At 33.9% G+C, this 25,825-nt stretch overlaps 1 protein-coding gene across 1 annotated transcript in view; it reads right to left on the bottom strand.

Moving 5' to 3' along the window:
* The window catches only part of DMXL2 (Dmx like 2), a 161,802-nt gene that overhangs the window by 32,728 nt on the left and 103,249 nt on the right, over positions 1–25,825 (bottom strand). Inside the window, exons 17-25 of the mRNA XM_044665166.1 lie at positions 22,139–22,363; positions 15,499–17,178; positions 13,050–13,160; positions 10,642–10,811; positions 8,890–8,987; positions 8,253–8,418; positions 6,341–6,605; positions 1,784–2,826; positions 1,313–1,504 (exon numbers count right to left, since the gene is read on the bottom strand). Coding sequence (XP_044521101.1) covers positions 1,313–1,504; positions 1,784–2,826; positions 6,341–6,605; positions 8,253–8,418; positions 8,890–8,987; positions 10,642–10,811; positions 13,050–13,160; positions 15,499–17,178; positions 22,139–22,363 — 3,950 coding nt within the window. The remainder of the gene's footprint in view (positions 1–1,312; positions 1,505–1,783; positions 2,827–6,340; positions 6,606–8,252; positions 8,419–8,889; positions 8,988–10,641; positions 10,812–13,049; positions 13,161–15,498; positions 17,179–22,138; positions 22,364–25,825) is intronic.

Genomic DNA, 25,825 nt, shown 5'->3' with positions numbered 1-25,825 from the left:
ATGTTGTTCTGGCTCCTGGGCCAGTTCGCTATCTGCTATGCATCTAACTACACTAAATATTAATAAAATTAGTTCATCTTTTAAGTTTTCAATATTTATTCTTCCCATAGATAGCTGATGGATCCCCAACATAGTGATCACAATCAGTCAATGATAGGATTATCATTTCTATCTTCCAGGCCCTCCCCTGCTGAACATCATTTTCGGAATATGTATGTGGCATGAGGCTTCCCACCTGAGGCACTCGCCCCTCCCTTCTCCTCACCCAACATCCTCTCTATTCTTTGTGAATAAACAGTCTTCTCCCAGGAACTTCACTAGCAGATGCACATAGGGGATCCTTCCCATATGATCAGAAAAGAGAGCTCAGGCCTCTATATAAAGAATTGTGCAGGAGAAGCCTAGTCAACCCTAAAGTTCTCACCTAGCTCCCTATTCATTCTTGGCATAATTCAGTTTTTTAATTTCTTAGTGTGGGAAATCAAGGTTATGTTTTGGTGGTACTATGGGCAATTTGCCCCAATCTTCCCCAGCTATGGTATGTGACATGCCAAGACCAGAAGGGAACTAGAAAATTGCAGATAAAACCCAAGTTAACTTCCATCTTTCCTGGTTACCAAAAATGCTAATCATTTTTGATATATTAATCTTCCCAAACAGTGACCCACTAATATTTTAGTTGCCTGGGTTACCATACCTGCTTACCTGCATTAGTGGTTCACTTTAAAGAACAGTACCAGTCAAAAATATAGTACACCTAGTATAATATAGTACACCTATAGTACACTATACCTAGTAATAGTAACCAACTATTTTTTCTATGTAATTACTACTTTCCCAGAAATATTCAAAGGTGAATAGATCCTAAAATTAAGTTTAATGGAAAAGTAATCTTGAATCAATAGAAAAAAGAAGTACTAAAATGAACATATAACAAATCAGACAAAAACCACTATTGGCTAGTTCCTGAAGACAGAAGTTGAAAATCATTTTTTAAAGTGTGTGTATATGCATACATGAACATGTATATACACACACATTGTCCCAAGTCTTAATGCAGTTTTAAGATACTGAAGCATCTCAAATTACTTAAATTTGATACTGAATTATCAAATTACTTAACTTTAAATTATTAATTAAAACCTTATTATAATTAAATTAATTACATCATTAATTTAATTACTTTTATTAAGCTACTACAGCTTAAAACTGCACTAAGACTTCTGGGATACCCTGTATAATATGCATATATGTATTATATGTGTATATTTATAGAACATATGAGATTAAATAGTAATAAACTTTTCATTACCTTCACATCTTCAATATTGGGATGTGGTGGCACTTTCATCTGAACAATTGTATGAAGGATGTCATGGATATGATTATTTAGATATAATACAGGATTAGCTATGACTGTTTTTGTTGAGGCAATACTTGCTGAAAGCAGAGGTAGTGTTGTGGGTAATGGTAGTGGAGACTGGAGCTGCTTTACTGTAGTTTCCTATCATAGTGAAAAAAAAGTAACAATTACAATTGAAGAAAACCAACAAAAGCATCAGTTACCTGACAAAAAGTACTGGTAACAGTTGAAATCTAATTATAATCGAGCCATTTATTTGATAGAAATTTCACTGAATTTTTGGTTAAAATACTAATATTTTTGGCATGAATGCATTCAATTTTTAATACTACTGAAATTGAAAGTTAACTATAAACAAGGCTAGAGTTAAACACTCAAATTATAGAACTGAGAAATTAGAAACAGAAGAACTGGTCATACCTGTTGTGATTCTTGAAGCAAAAATTTGAGTTCCATTCTTACTGACGCTAGGCCACCACCTTGTGCCCCATGAAGGCTACAATAGCTAAGAAATACTCTTAAAAGATCTTGGTTTTCCTGTAGCCACAATTTTCGTCTTTCAGCGTGTTCTCGTTTGGCCTGTAATCTTCGTCTTTCCATCTGATGGCGCTCATATGAGCCAACCTCTGGTTTGTCCATCATTTCTTCAAAATCAAGGATATCACTATCTATTTTAGAGGATGTTTTGCTGGAGTATTCTTTACCACGCGATTCATGATTACATATTTCATGCATGGCAGCAATTTCTTTTTCTAGCCAGTTATAGAGTTGAAATCTGAGTTTTCCTCCATCTACTTCATAACCTGTAGCCAATGTCCTAAGTTCAGTCATAAGGATCTTTAAACATGCTCTGAATTTTAGTTGTTCAGCAATCACATCAACTTCAGAGCCCTCTTCCTCAGATTCCTCTTCCTGTGAGGTTATGATGGGATCTGGGATTTTCTGATCTTTTTCTTTTCTTTTTTCCAAATCTAAACTTTTCATGACTAAACCAGCATTATCTTCCTCTTCTAAAGCATCATCTTGGTCTTCACCCCAATCAAGAGTGAGTGGTTCCTCAACGAGCTTTAATGTTGGTTGGCTCCAGTCAATCTGAGATGACTGAATGTTAGCTGAATTTAAGTCAACATTTTCATTACTCTCACTCCACTCTTTGGATTTAGGAGGCAAAGCCTCATGGTCTTGACTTGACAAAAATCTTGACTTTTTAGTTACTTTAGGAATTTTGGAGAGTACCTCAAGAGCTAACACTGGACATCCAACTTTAAAGTGAGCATTTGCTGTAGTAAAGAATAATTTTCTCTCTATGAGGTTAATTTTACCAACAAAACTTTTCTCACTTTTAAAACCTAAAGTTGTTAGAGTTCCTTCAGCTGAGCCAAAGTTTCTTCGAAGGACCAAAGGATGAGTCCGGAGGTAGTTGTAAAAACTAAATACCACAGGATTGCAAGATTTGATGATAACTGTGGAAATGGAAAAATATGCATCATATTTTTATTCAAAAGCTATAAAATATCAGATTTAATCATTATAAAAGTATAGAGTATTGTTATTCATTCATGCTCACTTAAAATTAATAAAATATGCCTCATATTCATCCAATATTAAGATGTATCAAAATGATGACTAGAATGCTTTTCCAGCTAACAAATGGACACAGAATACTTTAGAATGTGTATGTTATGCCACAACCATAGGCTGTTAATTGCTCTTCCTCTAAACAGCTTCTAAACCCTAAATCAATAATAATAAATTTATGATAATAAAAGAAATTTACAATAGCACAGATGACATTTTGAATGTGATATTTTTCAAGACATTTCAAGTTAACACATAACTCATTCAGGTCAGTCACTCCCACAAACATCTTTATTTTTGTCCAGTAAACAGCTATCTGACTAAACAGAATTTAGGTAATCTGCAACTTTTTATTTACATCTAAGAAATTAATAACATGACAATAAATAAACCTTAAAGAATTATTGTAAAAATATAATGAGATCAAATACATAAAGATGTTTGGAAAAAATAAAATATCCATAAAAAGTAGAATTCCTTTTTGTTCTTTTGCTCACAGTAGATAGGTGCTTGGACTATTTTAGAAGTCTATACATTTACTTCCATAGAGGCTTTGCATAAACTGCACAATATGGCTATTTGAACCTACTATAGCATAGTAGGCTTAGTCCAACAAGATGCTAACTTTATCAATCAGAACAGTTTAAGTACATTCATCAGTCAGGTCACTTGTATACTAGCCTATAATGCACAAATTCTCAGGCAATTCTAGGACTTTCAAATGTGTCCTCCACTTGGGCCCCCTCAAAATGTTGTAGGAATCCATTCAACTATGTCAGTGTTCTAAGAAAAATGGCTAAAGGAAATGTAGGAAATGATCAGGAAAGCTTGTAAAGTGATTTTATTGCCATATGTAGCAGGTTCTAACTGACCCTAGGTTGTCAAGCTAAATTATGACCTCTTCTCCCTTTCTTTCCCCCAAAATCAGATCCAACAGGAAGATAATAATTCTAAATGCCAAGAGATCTCTATCTCGGAATTTAAGAGTAGAAAACTTCTTCCCAAGACTTAGAACAACCACACTTCCAGAACTACCTCAAATCCTTAGAAACTCAAGAGCCATTTATAGGATTTGGAATATGATGGAGAAGAGATTAAGGACAGTAAGCCCAAGGAATAGAGGAATATCTTTTTCAAGGAAATGGAGAATTACTGAAAATTAGCTTCACCTACCCTCTTCCTTTATCATGAATATGATTATTCTTACCTCAATCACTTAAAGAGTTCTAGGACCTAAGTTATTTTGCCTGTGTATAAAAAAGATCTGTTACATCAGACTATACAACTGGAATTTTCACTAAGATATAAGTAAATCTTACTCAAACCTTTAGAAATTAAACTAGCCATTATTAGAGCATGTCTTTCTCTCCTATTGCAGGCAGGCTCAAAGAAATCTAAATTCTAGAGAAAAGAATATCCTAAGGATATAAGATGTAAGAAATTCATACTAGAAGAGGTAGATAATGCTAATTTTTTAAAAGTTAAGAACTATATGCCATAGGCTCATTTACAATGAATTGTAAATTGTAAATAGTCTTATTGAAATTTCCTGTAATTTGCCCTTTTCACTTGTTCCTTTAAAATCACTCCCTTTTTTTTAGTAATAAAGTCCTCTGAAAACCCAGAGGAGGGTTGTATGTTTTTTTCTAATACATCAAGTTACCTTGAAAAAAAAAGGAAAAAATGAGAAAAAGTATATCCTTCTAGAATATGAGAAAAAAAAACCCAGATCTCTATCAGGTCTCTGGATGGATTGGGGCAGAACAGGATGCAGAGGAAGTTAAAAAGAGAAAAGAAAGGCCAAAAGACTAAGAAGTGGCTAAATACTACATATAAATATTAAAATATATGTATCCCTAAAATATTAAATCTCAGCTTTAATTTTAATTCCTTTCTTTAAATATATTTGTTTACATTTATTATATTTTTATAATTATATTTTAAATTATATGTTTATTAATGATAATTTAATTCATATTAGTAGGTGAGAAGGCTTCAAGGAAATCTAACAAAATGGAAGACTAGATATTTTCTCCATTGCCCCTTAATTTTATTTAAATAAAAATTTTAAAAAGCTTTAAGAGACAGAACAATTAACAGCTGAATCCATAGGATGAGAAAAGCATGAAATCCAACAAGGAAAGAGCTTAATGAACTAAAAGTGAAGAATACAAACCCAGAGGTTTGAGAAGATAATTCCCCGGGGTTTTTTGGGGTAAGGGGAAAGACAGGTAGCCAACACATAAGGAACAATACTTATAATGTCAAACTTTTTCATGTATTGACTGAGTTTGGGGGGTTTTCATTTTTTCTTTTTTCAAAAAAATTCTTTGTTACAAGTGAGAGTTCTCTGGGATTGGGAGGGGGGGGAGATACAAAGAAAAATTTAGGCAATATATAAACAAAAAATATCAATAAAAATCTTTTTTTAAAAATGTCATTGGTGGAATAAGCAGTCCACTAAGGTATTCTCTTTTATACATTCACTAGTATTATTGGTTGCTTCACATGACTTTAAAAAAAAACCCACAACAAACTTTTTTTAAAAGTTAACAGAAAAAATCTAGCTTAAAAATTAAAACAAGCAAAAGAAATATTTGCTTGATCTTCTCATTCATTTTCATTTTTAAAAGAAATATTTTGAAAATAAATTACTTTTAAATTTTAAGATATTTTTAGCCTTTACTAACTAAATTTACTTATAAAACATGTAGAATTTTCACTGTTTTATTGTAGGATTAACTACGTTAATAAATTTAAAAATCCAAAGTAATCCAATCAACAAATCATTTTTTTTAAGGCTCTTTATCTTATACATTCATGAACTTGTATTTTAAAGACGATATGCAATCACAGTATTTTAAGAGGTAAAAGGAATGTTAGGGATCATTTAAACTCACCCTCTCATTTTACAGGTAAAGAAACTAAGATCAAAAGAGATTAAGAAATGTTCTCATGGCCACAGAACTAAATTAATGACACAGACAAGAATCTAGGCCCCCTGGGTCAGAGTTTTTTCTACTGCCACCAGGTTCAGTTAAAAATCTACCAAATTTCTCAACATCTGCAGATAAAAGAAATACTTTTAATTTACCTACCTCCAATATCTGCCAAATACAGAGGCAATATTATTTAACAAGATAGTTTACAATATAAAAAGATAACTTATTTACTTTTCAAATGATAAAGAAAAAAACTACATTTAAAAATGCTACAAAAAAAAGATTGGTCCCTAATAGCATCATGGGGGCAGGGGGTAAAGGCACGGTGCTAGAGAGGGATGAGAGACATACATCAAAATTTCTCTAAAATGGAAAATAAGTTTGGCTACAATTTACTTTTATGTTAAAATGAACATATAACTTTAAAATGCAAAATTTTATTTTAAAAACTTCTCACCTTGATTTTCACCTCCCTCCTTTGGTGTTTGTTCCAATAATGTATTCAAAGCCTTTGTGTAGTCTTTCATTACCCAATAAGCAAGACTACGAAGGAAGGGATCAGGATGTAATCTACTACAATTGAATCCTGAGCCATCTTTCTGACAACCCAAAATCTTTTCATAAAGAATGGATGTACAGGTAGATGACGTCTCAAATTCCGATTCATATAAACGAGCAATAGTCATGGCTAGCTGAATGTCTTCCATTTTCTCAAGACATACCTGTAAATAATAATTTTTTAAATTCCTAAACATTGGTTTTTAAAGAACTTATATATCCTACTGATCTATATTGATATATTTCATCATATATGTATGCATATATATACTGAATATAAACTTTCTGATGGCAAGGACTGTTTTCCTCTTTTACTCACATTCCTAACACTATGCACAGTGTTTGACACATAGTAAGCATGACACACAGTAAGCAATTAATAAATTATTGATTGATATTAAAACAATCCAATTATTTCATATCAAAAATCAAATGAGGGTTGTCACATAACTGATTAGTTGAAGAGCAAAACAGTGAATATCAATGTCTGGCATCCTAGAAAATTTAATAAGTATGAGCTAAATTTTTTTTAAACCTAAGTTACTAAATTAATACTATTAATGCATATAATTTAAATAACACTTCTAAATTCACAAGGAGTTCCCCAAATAATCATTTATCATCAACTATTAAAAATATATCAACACAAATAATATAGAAACACCTTACACCAAGTTACTAATAAAACTCTTGCTCCCAAAGAGCTTGCAATCTAAAATGATTTTTTAATTAAACAGTCATTAAAAAAAATTTTAAACCCTTACCTTCCATCTTAGAATCAATACTGTGTATTGGTTCCAAGGCAAAAGAGCAGTAAGAGCTAGGCAATAGGGGTAAAGTGACTTACCCAGCGTCACACAGTTAGGAAGTGTCTGAGGCCAGATATGAACCTAGCCCCTCCCATATCTCTAGGCTTGGATCTCAATCTATTGAGTCATCCAGCTGCAATCAATTTTTAAATTTTTAGTTCCAATTTTCTCTATCCATTCAGTCCCTACTTTATACATTGAGATAGTTTTTTTGTTGTTGTTAAAGAAGCCTAAGGAAACTTTGATCTATTCACTGCTATCTCCTCTCGTGTTGAAGGTCTCCTCACTTATAGAGGTTTTTTTAAAGTCACACATCTGCAGCATTTCAGGTATCTTTTAATAATTATATATTAAAGTGGATTTACTTCATTGTGCATTTGTGTATACACTGACTTCTTTAATAAAGATTAGGGCAAGGAAAAAGTTAACAGTAATGGAAGGGGACAGAGAACAATGAAGAATTGCACAGTTGATGCTTAAAAAATGCTTTGACAAGCCAACTTCAACATCTACAAGCAAGTAAACCTAACCATCATGAAAATTTTGTAACTTTAACATGCCACTATTCTGAGCCTTTATCTTTGATGTTCTCTGGAATATGAAATTTAACAACTCCCTGTGTCCTATTTGGGACAAAAACAATAATTAAGTAGCTGTATAGTACTCAAATTACTAAAAGATGAATCAAGAAACCAATAATATCATGTCATTACTGGGCATATGTTTATTTACAAGTGACAAGCTAGAATGAAACTCAGAAGTCCCCTACCCCTGTCTAGTGATTTACCAGTGAACCCCAAAAAGTATCAGTGACCAGCCAATGGTCTACAAAGGTATGAAGGGGCCAAGTCACAAGGTGAACCCAGTAGGACTCTAAATCCAGAACTCCTTCCCCTCAACAACACTGCATCTTCATAATGGCACTGCTGAACTTCTGACCCATCATCTTCTGATTTCTCAGGCTTGTTATCCAATATATCTCTTAAAGTATATCATTCATACCTCTACAGCATCTTTCAAAGAACCAGCCAACAGGAAAAAGGCTGCAGAGTGTTCAAAACGTTGTTTTCCTAATAAGGAAAAAGCATTCTTCAAAGCAGCCTTACGCCACCTATCTTCACTAAAATTATGGCTGAAAAATGTAGTCATTTTTTCATCATGTTGTGACCTATGAACCAAAACAAATTTTAAATCAAATGTATCTATCTTGTTTCATTTGCAGAGTGCTGATTTAAGTTAACAACAGAATTTTGAAAATTTTAAGAAAAAGGCTCTATGGTTATGCAATTACTTCAGTAAGAAGTATTTAATATCAGGCTGTTAGGCTTCTCTTTGCTTTGTGAACTGTTCTGACAGAGAGAAAACATTTTATATTCTTCAAGCACTTGTTACCTTTCAGAGCACTTTCACAATACTATCTCATTATATTTGCACAACAGTTATAATACAGGTAAGAACATATTTTACATCAATCCAAAGATGAGGAAACTGCAACCAGTAGGAAATTGTAAAGCCTCCCAATTTACAATAAAGTAAATTGATCATTCACGTCTATATAGCTAAGTAACTGACAAAAGTGAATCCAAAACTTCTAAGCCCAAAGGAATCTTCTTTTCCTGGATCTGTTACTGTAACTTACCTAAAGAGACCCCATATCACTGCTTTCTTCTTCAAAGCAAGGTAAAATAATGCTGCATCCAAGGCATCATTGTTCCTCTGAAAAGATGCTTTAGCAACCTTAATAAGTAAGAAAAATTAAAATGTTCAATTCTGAGAAAATTTAAGTTTGTAGATTATTCAGTGAGAGAGAAAGAAAAGTTAGAATTTTTCACTAAAGTTTCAAATGGCTATCCTTTCTAGTGCTTTGGAAAATATTAGTGCTCATCTTTAAAATTCACAAAATTGCACATTAATATTTTATCTGAATAGTGGCTTATACTTAAGAGGCACTCAAATGTTTCTAGAATGAATAAAATTTATAGTTGCTAACATATATAAATATAAGTTGACATACTGTATTAAAACTTTAATTTTTTTTCAAAAAGAAACTTTCATGAAAGGAAAAGCAAAATACAGAAATTATATGATTATATGTCCAAAACACATCTTGCCCTTCTATAGCATATTTCATAATAGATTATGTTTTATATCCCCAAGTCATAGATCAAATTCACAATCTCTTTGAACTAGCATCTCAAACAACTGAGTATGTCTCCACAACATTTTTACAGGGCTATAAATTCAATTTCTAGGTACTTTATGACTCCAAAGTATTGCAAACACACAATTCCTGTAATACTCTAAAATTATTCTTCAAATGACACTAATTAACTAAATTACATAGTATTCAAATCAATTCAAAATATTGAATAAAAGTCACTTTTATTCAATTTAACCAAGTGATTTCTCCCCACCAATATTTTTATACTGGAATAGTTTGTAAATTATTTGGGAATGGGTAAAGACTTTCAGGACAACCTATGGGAGGACACAAAAATGACCATTTCAGAAGGGATCGATGGTTCATAATCTATATTCAGTGATTTCCAAAGTGGGTGCTACCGCCCCCTGGTGGGTGCTGCAGCAGTCTAGGGAAGCTGTGATGGCCACGGGTGCATTTATCTTTCCTATTAATTGCTATTAAAATTTTTTAAAAATTAATTTCCAGGGGGCTAAGTAATATTTTTTCTGGAAAGGGGGCAGTAGGCCAAAAAAGTCTGGATAACCACTGATCTATATCTCTGGCAGGCATACCCATATCTATGGGATCACAGATTCATTCAATGAAGTTTTCATAAAAATAAATGTCTTGTTTTATGCAATACATATATGTGCTCCCAAAATATTTTTGTAAATTTATTCATTTAAATGTACAAGAAAAGCCTGTTATTTACTTAAAATAATATAAATAACTTCCACCTAGCTATACAAGGTAGTTCTACATTTTCAGATAGGTTTTCTTAAAGTTAGACATGCCTGTCCTTAAAAAAGTATTGTGCTGATCTACATATAAAAGATATCCCAAAAGTCTTCATTAAGTTTTCAGCTTTAACAGGCCCACATATATGAACACAGAGACTTCCCCCTCTCCCCTTCCTTCTCTTTCTTCCCCCCCCTCAAAAAATAGGTAGCTCTGAGATGAATTATGGAATCAAGTCAGAAAAGCTTTTATTTCATAAAAAATTAAGTCAAGTACCCATCTAGTAATATTTGTTTCACAATCTACTAGCTTGGAGATACAACAAAATTCTCACCCTCTCCCCAAAGAAGTAGAAATTCTCAATGATATCAATGGAAGTTGCATTTCTCTCAGAAACATGGATTTCCCACCCCAAATTTGAAACAATTCAGTCAGTACAACATCTGTACCTCTTTAAATCAAACAAATTACCTTTTCAATACATCTTCGAAGTGTGTTAATATTCCTGACCCACCAGCCTATCCCCATAGCTCTTAATTCAGACCACTGAGGATCTCCTCGCTGAATAGCAGGAATCATATTAATTAGTTCTTCCTCAGCCTCAGAATGAAAAGCCCAGGCAAAGTGGCATGTGGACACACCTGAAGAGAAATCAGATAATATCTATATTTAAAATCACCATAGATCAAGAACACCATAAAAGAAAGAATTACATTGTTATTTTAGAGTTCCTCTCCATTTATTCAGTCATTTCAAAACCAGGTCAAACAGAAAGGAAGGCAGTAGGCTCTTAACTATAAACTTCCTTAATATAAAAATTAGGAGTAAGGCACCTAGTGCAGGATTACTAGCTATTACAAAACCAAGCAAAATCTGTTGACACTGGAAAACATTTGAATAGGGAGATTAACAACTACAATAAATACATGGTAAACTTTGAAATAAGAAAAACTAAACTGCTAAAAGTCCCTTTACTATGATTATGCACATATGCCCCAGAATTATTCCAACAATGCCACCTGTGCACGTGCTTTCATATTATACTGTCCTATATAATACTGAGCACTAAGAACTAGTCCTACCTTCACTCCTTTCTCACCATGCAGCATTTATTACTGTTAAAATAAGGCTTGAGATCAGAAACAGAGCCAAAGGACCCACTAACTTTATCATAATTCAAAACTGAATTTAACAAATGGTAAATAATGAATAAAGAGTCACAAGCTCGGTAATTTGTCATCCCTTTTATTGCTTTTTCATTTTCAGATTTGCTTAATTATATATTTGAATACTTTTGATTTTAGAAAGGAAAATAAAATGTGTCATAATCTTTAAAAGTCAGAAGTAAACCTCTAAATTTGGTTCTACTCCAGATACAGACTTTTAAAAACCACCTATGAATCTAAAAGTAGTCTTCTGGTGATCCTTGAGCTGGGAAATTTTTAGCTCTGGAAGGCTGAGGGTACTGCTTAAACAAGGCTTTGTCTTGAAACAACAAAATGGGACCTAATTACTTCCTTCATCAAAATTTCATCAGAAACCAATAGAAAATATCTTCCTAGAAAGGGTGATTAAGAGAAAGAACTAGGAAGCATGGCAAAACCAAGATAAGCCTGATAATCAACCATAAGAATTTATTCTAGAGACAGAAAAAGGGCCTGTGATAACTAAGTGCAATCCCTCCAATAACATTTATTTTCAAAATTATTCAATATGGCAAAATTCATATGCAGTTACAAATGTTCTGACCAACTCTCATTTCATATTTTCATTTAACAAGTTTTTAAATTAATTAGTGTTAAAAATAATAGTAACCTTTTACATTTTAAAATATTTTATTCTTATTTCCCATGCTGAAAGACCAAGACAGTCTCACAAATGATAATCTTCATTAAACATATTTTCCTTTCTTGAAACCGTTTGTATTCAATGCACTAGAACAGTGACCCAATGGACTAAGCTTTTGATATTATCTGTTTAAAAAAAGTCAAAAAGGATTTTAGCAATACCCAGACCCAATTTTTCGGTTTTTTAAAACTTAGTAGATAACATATTCTGCATTATGTTGGACTTTTTCATTATTTTGGTTAGTTTCACTTGTTTTTTAATTCTTCATTATAAGAGCTAGTTCTTTGGTTAGGTAAGGTGGTGGATCTATTGAGAAATGTTAATAATGTAAAACAATAGACGACCAATAAAATGTATTTTTTGACAAGATAATTTATCAATTTTTGTGCTCCTTAAAACTCTGACTAAATTTTATTTAAATAATTCCCTAATGACTGACTTTATGTGTAAGGAATACAAAATAGCCTTCATTTAAGGAACATTGCAATATGCAATGTTTTTTTAACTTTAAAAACAAAATAAATCAACATTATTTTAAGTCCTCCTTAATGAAATATTAAGTTTCCAAACTTTTTAATTTGGAAGGGATTTTAAACCCAGGTCTTTGAACTCAACATCCAATATATGATTTAGGCTCCTCACTGAGGAGGCTCCTCCCCTAAAAAAGTATGTTGAAAACTGACTGCCTATATTAAATATTCATTTTGTGCTATGAGAGTGTATTAATTGCACAAAAAGCAATACATTTCACATGTAGATGAGGATAGAATTATGGTAAAATCTAAAAATGAAGAGTTTTACCAAAATTCAAGGCTTTTGAACTTTCCATGATGAGATACTAGCTGAGTTACTTTATTCTCTTTAAGTACTACTAAGCTTCAAGTCTATTAACAACCTATAAAACTTTAAGGTCAACAAGAGATATGTATGTAGACAACTGAGCAACTATAATTATGTTTTTATATGAATATTAAACCTTCAACACTAACCATTATACAAAAGTTAAAATATTTTCAGCCGGAAAGGAATACCTTGATGAAGTAGTTGTACTCGATATAAAGGAGGTAATGATGTCAAAAGGCATGTGTGTAGCCTCATTGCCAATAAATATCTCAAACCACATTCGTCTAAGGTATCTCTTCCTATAGGAGAGGGGAAAACATATTTGAAAGAAATGAGCCCAAATTATAGTAAATGTTCTGATAAATATAAAAAATTAGTACCTATTATTAATTTTAATGGGATAAATGATAATAAAACTTTTGAATACATCATTTGGCAAACACTTGGAATACACCCAAAAAACACTCCTAATAGTCTCTGATAAAACTAGTTTTTAAAAATGGGAAAATTATGTCTCTCAACTTCAGGCAATTAAAGTATGCTCATTTAATTACATTAAGTGAAAATAAAAATCCAAGCCTTAAAATTCATGATGGCAACAAATAAACTAATATGTTTCTATTATCACAAATAATGTTTTCTCCCAGAAATTTAGATAAGCCTGAAATTGTATATCTGAAGATAATTTTCCATATCTTTCATATCTTCTTGAGTAAACATAGCTGCTTACTTCCCGTTATAGTATGGTAACACTGAAGTCAAGATTTGGGATTTGATCTCCACACAGGAAAACAAGTTTTGCATGGAGAAATATTCTTTGCCATAGTCAAAGACCTAATAAATAACAATCTCACAAATAGTATACCCACTAGTCACAGGAGCAACTAAGCCAGAAAGGGTGGCTCAGACTCAGCACACACTCATCACTACCATTAGAAAGACAAAACTTAGGTATGTTTTACAGACAATATCAATAGCTTTTGCCTCTCTTGAGGGAAAAATCCTGAAAATAAGAGGAAAACATATTGCTCTTATGTAAAAAAGGTTTAACTGTTGTTTTTTTTCTCAAGGTGTCTCAAAAGTCTTACTATAATTTTAAGCTATTAAAAACTTTAAAACCCAGGGGGCAGCTGGGTAACTCAGTGGATTGAGAGCCAGGCCTAGAGACAGGAAGTCCTAGGTTCAAATCTGGCCTCAGACACTTCCCAGCTGTGTGACCTTGGGTAAGTCACTTGACCCCCCATTGCCTAGCCCTTATCACTCTTCTGTCTTGGAACCAGTACATAGTATTGGTTTCAAGACAGAAGGTAAGGGTTTAAAAAAAATTAAAATGCACTAAAACTTTCAGAATACTCTAAGATTATTTGTTGGTTGACTACTTGACCGATACATAACTTTGCATCATATCCTTAAAATATTTTAGATTTTGGTACATCCAATTTCTTTAATGAATGACAAAAAATGTAATAACTATGCAACAAAGGCTTAGGACAGTTTGGGTGAGTTTTATTCCACTACACATTTCTTCGCCCTGGATTAATGCAAAAAAATTAGTGCCCTTACCAGTATAGGCCCTGAAAAAGAGAAGACTATAAAGAACTAAATAATAGCATTTGTTTATATCCTGATGAGCTTAAGAAAGAGTAGTAAAGGTAAATAATTTACCTTTATTTTCATTTCTTAAGGAGAATAAATTTTGTTATGCAATAAAATGACTAAATGTAATGAAGAATTTTCTAAATTATAAGGCACTAAAACATAACATTATTGTTAAAGAATCAATTTTTCTTGACATTTTGAGGTATTATAGATAATAGAAAAATAATTATGCTTAGGCATGCCTAGGAGGAGGGGAATAGGTTAACTAATCTTACAAAATCCTTTTTTTCCCAGTTGCATGAGTCTATGATAAAATTCAAAATTGGGCTATAATTATAGAAATTACATCTCTATGAAAAGGGCTAGAAGAAGTAAATGGGGGAATACAGTTAATCCATGGAGAACTATGAATCACAAACTGGGTAAGTTTGCCAAAGCGTATCTTCACACCATTTTTTTTTCTTCTATGAAATTTCTAATCAAAGATCAGAATCATTTTGGACGATAATCACAGATCCAAAACTACTCAGCCTTAATATAAAAACAACTCAAAATGTATGTGTAAACCAGATCTCCAAAGAGCATTCTGCTTAAAGATTCAAGAAACATTGAGGAAACAGGAAAGAGACACCTGCTGTCTTTCTCCCCTTTCAGGTACAGCACATTCCAGAATACTAAATAGCTATTAATGAAGCTTGAGTTTTTTTGTTTCTTTCTCAGGGAACGAGATTAGCTGAACTCTTATACTAAAACAGATTAATATTTGCCATACTACTATAATCTTATAGTGTCCTGGGTCACTTGACCAGGTCCTAAAGTTTTGATCTCAGAGGCGGCACTTGAAAACAAAGTCTTCCTAACCCAGAGGAGAATTCTAGATGAACTACTCTTCTACTAATGAAATTTTAAGTTCAGACATACAGTAATTCAATAATGATGTTAAAATTCTAAAGTTAGAATGTGCAATGCAACGTTTGGTTTACATTTCATAATCACATATTTCTAATAGTTAACGTAGCATTTACTAAAAATACTAACCTGAGTGACTCTTGTCTCTCTGTTCATCCAGTTCAGTACTAGTGGTAGCCACAGTATCAGCCAATGCCACAAGGAACATCTGCTCCAAACGGGTAAGGCCTGGAAGACTTGAGTGCATAAGATGGCTTGAAAGTACACTGGCATGTTCTTGACCAAAGTAAGATGGCCCATATTGAGAAAGATTAATTACTTTGGATTTGGTTTCTTTCTTTTCTGGCTCTAAGTCAATAAAATCATCTGTTGTCACGGCCTGGGTCTGGAATAGATCTGCATACTGGTCTTCGTTTGTGTTTTTATGAGCATCATTAAAGCCCTGGGATATTTTAGTGCTTTCTTCAGAGACTCTGTAAGTTGTATCCTGATCTGCAGCCAGCAGTGCATAGAGTGGGAGTGGAGGGATAGAATCGATCTCGGTATAATCCCGAGTGCCATCTTTGCCTATTGTGACTGTATCCTTTGCAGTGCTGCCACTTACACTAATGGTTCGAGAGAGATGCCGTTTACCTCCTTCTCCAGTCTCAGCATCCCTAACGATTGCAACTTCTCCAGCAATACATTTAACTAAGTGAGAGAGAATGGCTTTGGCCCTTCTAACTTTTCCTAAATCCATCAATTCCAATAGCTGAGTTGGATGATATTGTGGGAGAGTTGGGGAGAGGATATGAGCAGCTTCAAATAAGCCGCCATCTTGAACTACAGTTGGTTTGCCAAACACATCATCTGTAATAACCGTTCCTTCGATTATACTTTTCCTTGTCACCATGCTACATTTAGAAGGCAAAAAAGAATCCACTACAGAATCTTCAGCAGGAGAAGTATCAATTTCAATGTCTCCATATTTGACAGCATGTTTCCACTGTGCATAAACATGCATTTCACAGTCCATTCCCACCACCAGTATCCCGTCTCTTACCCATGAGAGAGAAACTGGCAGGGAGGGTGTACCATCAACAGAGGATACTAAATCTATTGATCTCAGGAGAACCCATCTTGACTTGATTCCTTGTTTGATACTACCACCTAATGGCAAAGTTATAACCGCTATGCCATCTTTGCTGTTTGTCTGCTCCGTCACAATTCCTGAAAGTCGCCCGTACATGAAAATGTTAGCACCGACCCCCACTGTGAGTATATGAGAGCCATCCTCTTTTGATACCCAGTCCAAATGGACTAAATGCTTGATGTTGGGCATAAGATATCGGTCTTTACTCAAAATAGCTTCTGATTTATTATATACAAAGAGATTGCTATCAACACTAACCCTCGAATCAAGAACACTACCAACCTTAATTAAATCATCAAGATGAATTGTTTGTTCTAAAACCCATTCTGATCCTCCAGTGGATTCGCATTCAAATATACACACATGCATAGAGAATTCTTTAGAAACAAAGCCATTGTGCTGGACAGGCTGCTTGTAGGCCACTGCAAGGCGGCCTGTATAAGAACAACTCACGGCTACTGGTCTTCCCACAATGCTGACTGTACTGCTGCTGTCTTCTCCTTCATCATTCATCAATGGCCATTTCCTCCAGATATAGGTTTCCTTCTTATTACTTATACCATCATCTTGTTCTTTTCTATGACATTTCCAAAATCGTACTCGGTTGTCAGAACAAGTTGTAACCACTAAGTAAGGTGCAAGGCAGACAGGGTAAATTGAAGAGGAACTCAGATGACCTATAGGGAAAAATAAAAGTTATAATATTAATGCCACAAAATAGTTTACAAAGTCAATTCTTATTTTTGTGGGAAAGTCTAAAGTAACTACCAATATCTTTTAAACAATAGCTTCACACTGCCCTCTACTGGTACTCCACAATCTTTTTAACATCAAATGCAAGCACATACACTGTCAGCCTATATATAAAAAACAGGAATGTCATCTATCCTCAAAAAGAAGTTTCTAAATCACTCGTCTATTTTTAGATGGTAATGAAAAATGAAGCTGATATTTAACTCTAGATTTTAAAAGCAATAAGGCAACAATAACTATAAAAATCAAATCATTCCCTTTACCAAATATATCCTTAACATGAACTCTTTTACCCCAGATGTGTGGTCAGATCCACCCCCAGAAAACTAGTCAGAGAGACCTGAAGAGCAACAGGATTACAGAAGACAAAATCAGTGATTTAGGACTGGAAGAGCCTCTTAGCAGCAACCTAGTCTAACCTCTCTCCTTTTAAAGATGAGGAAATGAGAAGAGCCAAAATGATTCCATGGCTTGTCTATATGGTCATACATATTATGGCAGGCAGGATTTGAACCCAGTTCCTAACTTCAAAGTCAATTATATCCTCTATACTATGCTGCTACTCTTCCTTCCACTTCATCCTAATATTTATACCAATTTGTACCATCTCCTAAACTATCTTCAGATAAACAGCTCCACTTCTATAGAGACTCATCTACTTTTTCCTATTCCAAAACTCACTTTAATGTTAATTTAATAATAATCTTCCTTCTGCAGATCTACCACATAAGGTGATCTAAAAATATTCATTATCTTCTTAAGTTTCTCTCCAAACCAAAGCATCTAGCCACATAACCCACCCATTTTGGCTTCTCCCAAAAACAGTCTGCAATTTTACCTGCCACAGACAGTTCTTTTGACATTCTCTCAATGCTAATCTTCCAAGTCTAATACAATAATACCCTAGAATCTCCACACACTCTAGACTATCTTTACATGAATATTATGCTCAGAAAGGTATTCATCCATCTATCTCATCCTAAAAAGCCAACTATCTTTTTCCTTGATCCTATTCCTTTTCCAGAAGTATAGATCAGACATTTCCTTCCTCTGTCCTACTTTTATCCTCTAGATACTCTCTAGCCTCCATTCCACTACTTTTCTCTTCTCCTCAGCCTCTGCTATGTTCAGAGGTCATAAGTTAGGCAAATTTAAGGCATGAAGAGGTATATGTGTTTGGGAGGTGGGGTACAAAAGAAGAGTAGTACAAGATAGTAAACTCAGGGCATCTGACAGCAGAAATAATGGTAAGAATTTTAGATGTTGGAGGCACATGAAAAGCTATTAGTAGCTTACTACTAGTAGAAATTGTCTGAAGAATTCAATGGGTTAGATGCTAAGGAGTTAAAAGGAGGATTGTAGAACCAAATTGTGGGTATTCATTCTGTACAAAAAGAAATTATAGGATTTTCAGGGGAACAACAGCAAAACTCATCATGGAGTAAATATTGAATAGTAGTTTATGGTGGGCATGAACAAAAAGCTGTCAATCCATTTCATTTCAGTCTTATTTCTGGGACATTTTACAAAGCACTTTCTTACAATAATCCTGTAATCAGAGTTTAGAACTTCTCTGGGTATCCTCTAGAAACTATCTCCTCAACTCAACACTCACAGGTTTGATCTCCTAGAAGGTATTGACTATTTCTGGCTCTGTGGATTTGATCTAACATTATAGAATGTGAACTCCCACTAATATGTTTACCTTTAATAATTAACAAGAAGGCACAATTAAATCAAAGCAATGACATTTGCTAAAATGGCCTCATAAGATCAATAACTACAAAACATTCCCCCCATAAACCTGGGGCACATTCAATCACACACGTTTTTAGGAAAAGTAGATGTGCAAAGTATAGCAGCAGTGAGGCATATAAATGGAAAAAATATGAGACCACAATATTTTGAATTGTTTTGTGTTTACCCTGAAAAGCAAGGACACAGAAAAAACAGGAGGAAAGGCCTATTCTGATTCAGTCAGAAATGAAGAATGTGCTAATTTCATAAACACTCTTGACTGATCTTGGCCAACAAATGTAGATTTTATTATAAGATAATTATCATTATCATTTATTATTTCATAATATATCATCATATATTATCATTTGTCATATGATACATTATAAAAATAGTAGCTTAATGTAAAACAGAAATCAAAAGATCATAAATAGAATCAAAAGATCATAGACTTAAGACCTAGAAGATACTTTAAAGATCATGTAATCTTACCTTCCTACCAACCCATTTTATATATGAGGAAACTGGAACGCAGTGTAGTTAAGTGATTTGCTTGGGTCACAAAGCTACAAAGTGTTAGAGGGAGAACTATGGTCTTCCTGATGCCAAATCAAGTACTTTATCCACCACAAATCCTGAACTGGCAAGAATGCTTTGGTTGGAAATGTTTTTTACTTCAGAAATTAGGTTTCCAATAGCATAGATATTTTTTTTACCCATGAAAAAGAGAAAGGTGGGTATTGTATGTAAGCAAATCACTTCAGTTTTAGAAAGGAAAATAGAAGATGGCAGATTAGAGGCAGCAAACCAGATGAACTCTCTCAAAATTCTCCTCCAAATAACTTTAAAATAGCACATTAAACAAATTTTTGAGGGGCAGAAGCAAAAGGTCAGAGTGAAGTGTTTTTCCAGTTTGAGAAAACTTAAAAGACATTGGCAAGAAAGGTTCGTCACACCGGGGTGGAGGCCTGTCTGGAGTATAGCACATGCAGTAACATTACCAGCAAAAGGCCTTAGAGGTGGCTACAGTGGCAACTTTGGGAGCTCTCAGCCCACAAACAATAAGGAGGACAGACAACTGGTCAAAAAGAGATTAGAAGAGACCTTTTTCTGGCATTGGATAGCACTGACTAGCAACTCTATTGCCCATATGCAGCTCTGGATTGTAGTTCCCAGGTGGAGGGAAATGCTTAGGGTTGGTCACAAGAGAGCAGGAGATCTTGTCACAGTTCCAGGACCAAGAGGAACACTAGCTCTTGAGACTCTAGGGGACCAAGCCCCTTTCCTGAGTAAAAACCAGGGCACAGACCAAGAAAGCAGTGGCCACATCTCTCCCAAGATAACACAACCTTAGAAGAGCCGAAAACTTGCAAACTCCCAGAACAAGCTCTGGGGGGAAAAAAAAAGTCTAAAGCTTGGGCAATGTCATCCCACTCCTGGGTGATCTAAAATCTAACTTTAGCATAAATTTCAAAGTCAAGGAATAGTTTGAAAAAGTGAGCAAAAACAAAAAAGAATTTGCACATAAAAAGCTACTATAGTGCCGGGAAGACCAAGAAACATAATCAGAAGACAAGGTGAAATCAGATGCAAGCAAACCCTCAAAGGAAAATGTCAATTTGAAACAAGCCCAACAGAATCAACTTCTATTTTACTCTTTGATTCTGTGACTTTCAGGCAGTCCAATGTAATTCTTAAATTCTCTTTCTTCAATCTATTTTCCAGGTAAGTTGTTTTTTTTTGATGAGGGTATTTCACAATTTCATCTATTTTTTTCATTCCTTTGTTTTGCTTCTTGATGTTCATGAAGTCATTAGCTCCCACTTAGCCTATTCTTATTTTTTTTTTATTTTTTTTAAACCCTTAACTTCTGTGTATTGACTTATAGGTAGAAGATTGGTAAGGGTAGGCAATGGGGGTCAAGTGACTTGCCCAGGGTCACACAGCTGGGAAGTGTCTGAGGCCAGATTTAAACCCAGGACCTCCCATCTCTAGGCCTGGCTCTCAATCCACTGAGCTACCCAGCTGCCCCCCCTATTCTTATTTTTAAGGAATTATTTTTTTCTTCAGTGACTGTTTGTGTCTCTTCACATGTAACTCCTAAGAACATTATCATATTTAGCGCAATTAGGAGGAATCTACATAAACAGAGGTTTGGGATATGTTAATTATGTTGAGATGATCTCCCCCCAGCGACCTCCCAAAAATGAAGTAGTGAGAAAGAGGGATGCAATGAGAGGAGGAGGAATGGGGGAAATGTTCTCACATAAAGAAGTACACAAGAAAGAGTTTTTACAATGAAAAAGAAAATGGGGAGGGTGGGCAAAGCTTGAACCTCATTCTCATTAGAATTTAAGAATATATACGTGTGTGTGTATTTAAATACACACACACACAAAATCTATCTTAACAAAGGGAAATAGAAGGTATGATAAAAGGCAGAGTATATTAAGGGAGCCAGTGGTCAAAAGCAAAACAGATTTTTCAGGATAAAATGAGAGAAGAAAACAAGAAAATGAGGAGGAAAATACACAGTTAATAACCATAACTAAATGTGAATGGGATGAGCTCAATCCATAAAATGGAAGTAGACAGCAAAATAGATTAGAAACAGAATTCAGTGATATGTTATTTATAAAAGGCACACTTGAAACAGAAAGACACACACAGAGTTAAAATAAAGGACTTGGAGCAGAATCTATTATGCTTCAGCTGAAGTTAAAAAAGATAGATATAGCAATCATGATCTCAAAGCAAAAAGCAAAAATGCACCTAATTAAAAGGGGAAAAGAGGGAAACTACATTTTACGAATGGGTACCACAGCCAATGAAGTAACATATCAAAAATTTTTACAGCAAGTATCTCTAATAAAGTCTTCATTTCTCAAATGTAAAGAGAACTGATCTATAAAAATAATAACCATTCCCCAAATGATAGTCAAAAGATAGAAAATGGCAGTTCATATTTTAGAAAATTATTGTTAATAAAATGTAGAAAATACATAGCAAGAAGGAAATATTCCTATCAGCAGAACATAAGGCTTTATAACAGAGTAACATATCATACATAAAGAAACCCAAAATAACCCCATCATAATCTCTAAAAAATCACTATCAGGCAAAGTAAGTAACAAAAAGCTAAGATACCTGCTGAAGGTGTTGCTCTGATTACTTCAACTCCAGGTGGGAGGTTAAGCGGTTGACTATAGACAAGACTAGAACTCAGAATGAGTTTGCTAGCAGTCTGGAGATTAGCAATTGATGAAGAATGTGGCATGGAACTTATGCTAGAAGAAGTTTCTGAAGAAGAATCTATGTTCTTTTGCTCAGGAACGGTAAGAAGATTCTCTTGTAGAGAAATTTCAGCTTTAGCTTTGAAAGTTTAAAAAAAAACACACAATTTAACTTAGATTCAACAAACATGAGAGGCAGAGAAAAATTAAGTATTCCATCCCCTTTACATTATTTTCAAAATAAAAAAACTTTCAACTATTCCAAGGTTCATGATCCAATCTCTAGATTCCTACTTCATTTCAATAACCTGATACTCACCTCTTAGACATTTTTTTAAAGCAAAAGCAATTGCAGCACGACACATTGGGAGACAAAGGACTAGGGACTCAAATTCCAGTTGTGCTATTTATTCTTTGGTGACAAAAGGTCCTTTGGCAAGCTAGCAAATTCTTCATCTTTTTGGACCTCTCCCTTATTGTCTAGGTAAGTTTATACTTTTATAAAATAATGGTGCTGGGCTAGGTTACCTTTTAAGTTTACTTCCAAAACTAAATTTATAATATGATGAATACCATCTTCCTTATAGAAATGGTGCCAGAACAGAAAAACAGAACTACAAATTTTGTAATGATATGAAATGTAGAGAAATTAAAAACTAAACTTATAGAAAAGCACTTTGAAAAAGAAAAAAGAGGTTCTATAAATATAAGGGGAGTTATTGTTGCTATGGTTTTTTGGTTTTTGTTTTTCTTTTTTATTTAAAACCCTTACCTTCTGTCTTAGAATTAATACTGTGTATTGGTTCTAAGGCAGAATTATGAGAGTGAGGCAATGGGAGTTAAAGGACTTGCCTAGGGTCACATAGCTAAGAAGTAAGTATTTGAGGCCAGATTTGAACCTAGGATCTCCCATCTCTAGGCATGGTTCTCAATACACTGAGCCACCCAGCTGCCCTGCTATTGTTGCTATGTTAAAGGAGGTGGGTTAATGACTTGCTAAATTACATTTGCTCAATGTCACAGAATCAATGTCAGAGCCAGAAGGAAAATCCAAGTCTCTTAACTTCTTAGTATAGAATGTGGAAACATACTTCAAGACACAGAAAAGGCCTCTGAAATGTACAACAGTTAAAAAAAAAAAAAAGAAAATATGAATCAAAAAACTAGTATGAGGCCCAGCTGTGCCATGAACTAGATTGTAACCTCAATCAAATCAAGAAAGCACTCCATAACTCAATTTCTTTATTCGTATAATGAAGTTGGAATAGATGATCTCTCATATATTTTCAGTTGACACAACTTACAGTTCAATAATTTAACCAAGAAATTTTAGAAGATTTTTAACAAGGATTTAAATTTCATACAATATGTAATTTACTAACTATGAGTCTACATTTTTCAAATAAGAAGTTCATTTTCTTTTTTTATTTTTTCCCCAATTACATTTAAAAACTGTTTACAACATTTTTAAAAGAATTCTGAGCCTCAAATTCTTTCCCTCCCTCTCTGTCCCCAACCTCTCTGTATTCCTGCTGAGATGGTAATCCATCTCATAGAGATTTTACATATACAATCATATAAAACATTTTTCCACATTAATCCTTTTGTGGAAGGAAACAAAAAATTAAGAAAATGAAAAATGTTTTCTTTAGTCTAGATTTAAACTCCATCAGTTCTTTCTCTGAATGCAAATGGCATTTATTATTATAAAAAGCTAAATTTTCACAGTTGTCCATTGTATTATATTCCTGTTGCTGTGTATAATGTTCTCCTGCTTCTGCTTTCATTCTGCTTCAATTCACTTAAGTTTTTCCATGTTTTTCTGAGCTTCTCCTGCTCATTCATTTCTTATTGCACAATAGTAGTCCATTACAATCATATACTATAATTTACTTGACCAATCCCCAATTGACAAGTATCCCCTCATTTTTTAATTCTTTGCCTACACAAAAAAGCTGTTTTAAATATTTTTGTGCACATAGGTCCTTCTCCTTTTTGTTTTTTTATCTCTTGATACAAACCTAGTAATAATATTGATGGTTCAAAAAGACATGTACTGTTTTATAGCCCTTTGGGCACAGGTCCAAAATTGTTCTCCAGAATTGCTGAATCAGTTCACAACCAACCCAGGAGTGTATTGGTATCTCAATTTTCCCATATCCCCTCCAGGTTTTGTCATTTTCCTCTCTCATAAAAATTAATTTGATAGGTATGGGGTAATACTTTAGAGCTGTTTTAATTTGCCTTTCTATAATTGTGATTTAGAGCATTTTTTATAGCATGGCTATAAAGCTTTAATTACTTTGAGAACTACCTGTTCATATTCTTTGACCATTTATCAATTGGGAAATGGCTTGCATTCTTATGTTTTTGATTCATTTTTCTACATATTTGAGAAATGAGGCCTTTATTAGAGATTTCCTGGGGGGAAAATTTTTATACCATTATGATTACTGTGTATTATTCTCCTTCCTGTTTATCTGTCTAGTTTCTGACCTCTACCTCTCCCAATTTGTCCTCTTTTCTATCAGCCCCATCCTGTCTTCCTACTACTTTCCTGTACGGTAAGAGAGCTTTCTATAACCAATTGATTGGCTATGGTCTCCCCTCACTGAGACACTTCTGATGAGTAAGATTCACATGCTCTCCTCTCTACCTCTCCTCTTTCCCCTCCTCTGTGAACACTATTTCGGGCCTTTTTTATTTTTCCTTCCCCTTCCTCCCAATGCACTCCTCTTTTTCATGCTTTAATTTTATATATTTTTAGATATCATTCCCATCATATTTAACTCACACCCTCACCCTCTACCTATGTATACTTCTTTTAACTGCCCTAAAAATCACAAAGTTCTTTTTTTAATAATCCCTGAAGGATTATTCTCAGTTTTGCTGGATTATTCTTGGTTGATGTCCTAGCTCCTTTGCCTCTGGGATATCACAGTCCAGGCCCTCTGATCTTTTAATGTAGAAGCTGCTAAATCTTGTGTTATCCTGACTGTGAGACTAAAATATTTGAATTTTTTTTTGTTTTTCTGACTGCTTGCATTATTTTCTCCTTGACTTGGGAGTTCCAGAGTTTGGCCATAATATTCCTGGGAGTTATGCTTTAGGAATCTCTTTCAGGAGGTAATTGTTGGATTCTTCTTCCATTTTTATTTTATACCCTTGTTCTAGAATATCAGGGTGGTTTTCCTTGATAATTTTTGAAAGATAATGTCTAAGTTCTTTTTGTGATCATGGCTTTCAGGTAATCCAATAATTCTTAGATTATCTCTCCTAGATCTATTTTCCAATGTGGCATTTCACATTTTTTTATTTTTCATTCTTTTGACTTGTTTTGATTGTTTCTTAATGGCTCATGGAGTTATTAGCTTTCATGTGCTCAGTTCTAATTTTTAAGACATGATTTTTTTGAGTAAGCTTTTGTACCTCCTTTTCCATTTGGCCAATTCTACTTTGTAAGGAGTTTTCTCAGTAAATCTTTGGACTTCTGTTTCTATATGGTCAATTCTGTCTTTTAAGTTCTTCTCTTCAATGCACTTTTGTGTATCATTTTTTCTATTTGGCCAACTCTGCTCTCTAAGGAATTCTTCTCTTCTTT

The sequence above is a fragment of the Gracilinanus agilis genome, chromosome 2, assembly GCF_016433145.1.
Source record: "Gracilinanus agilis isolate LMUSP501 chromosome 2, AgileGrace, whole genome shotgun sequence".
In the NCBI taxonomy this organism is placed as follows: domain Eukaryota; kingdom Metazoa; phylum Chordata; class Mammalia; order Didelphimorphia; family Didelphidae; genus Gracilinanus; species Gracilinanus agilis.
The sequence above is the reverse complement of the archived record's forward strand: the minus strand, read 5'-3'. Positions and strand labels throughout refer to the sequence as shown.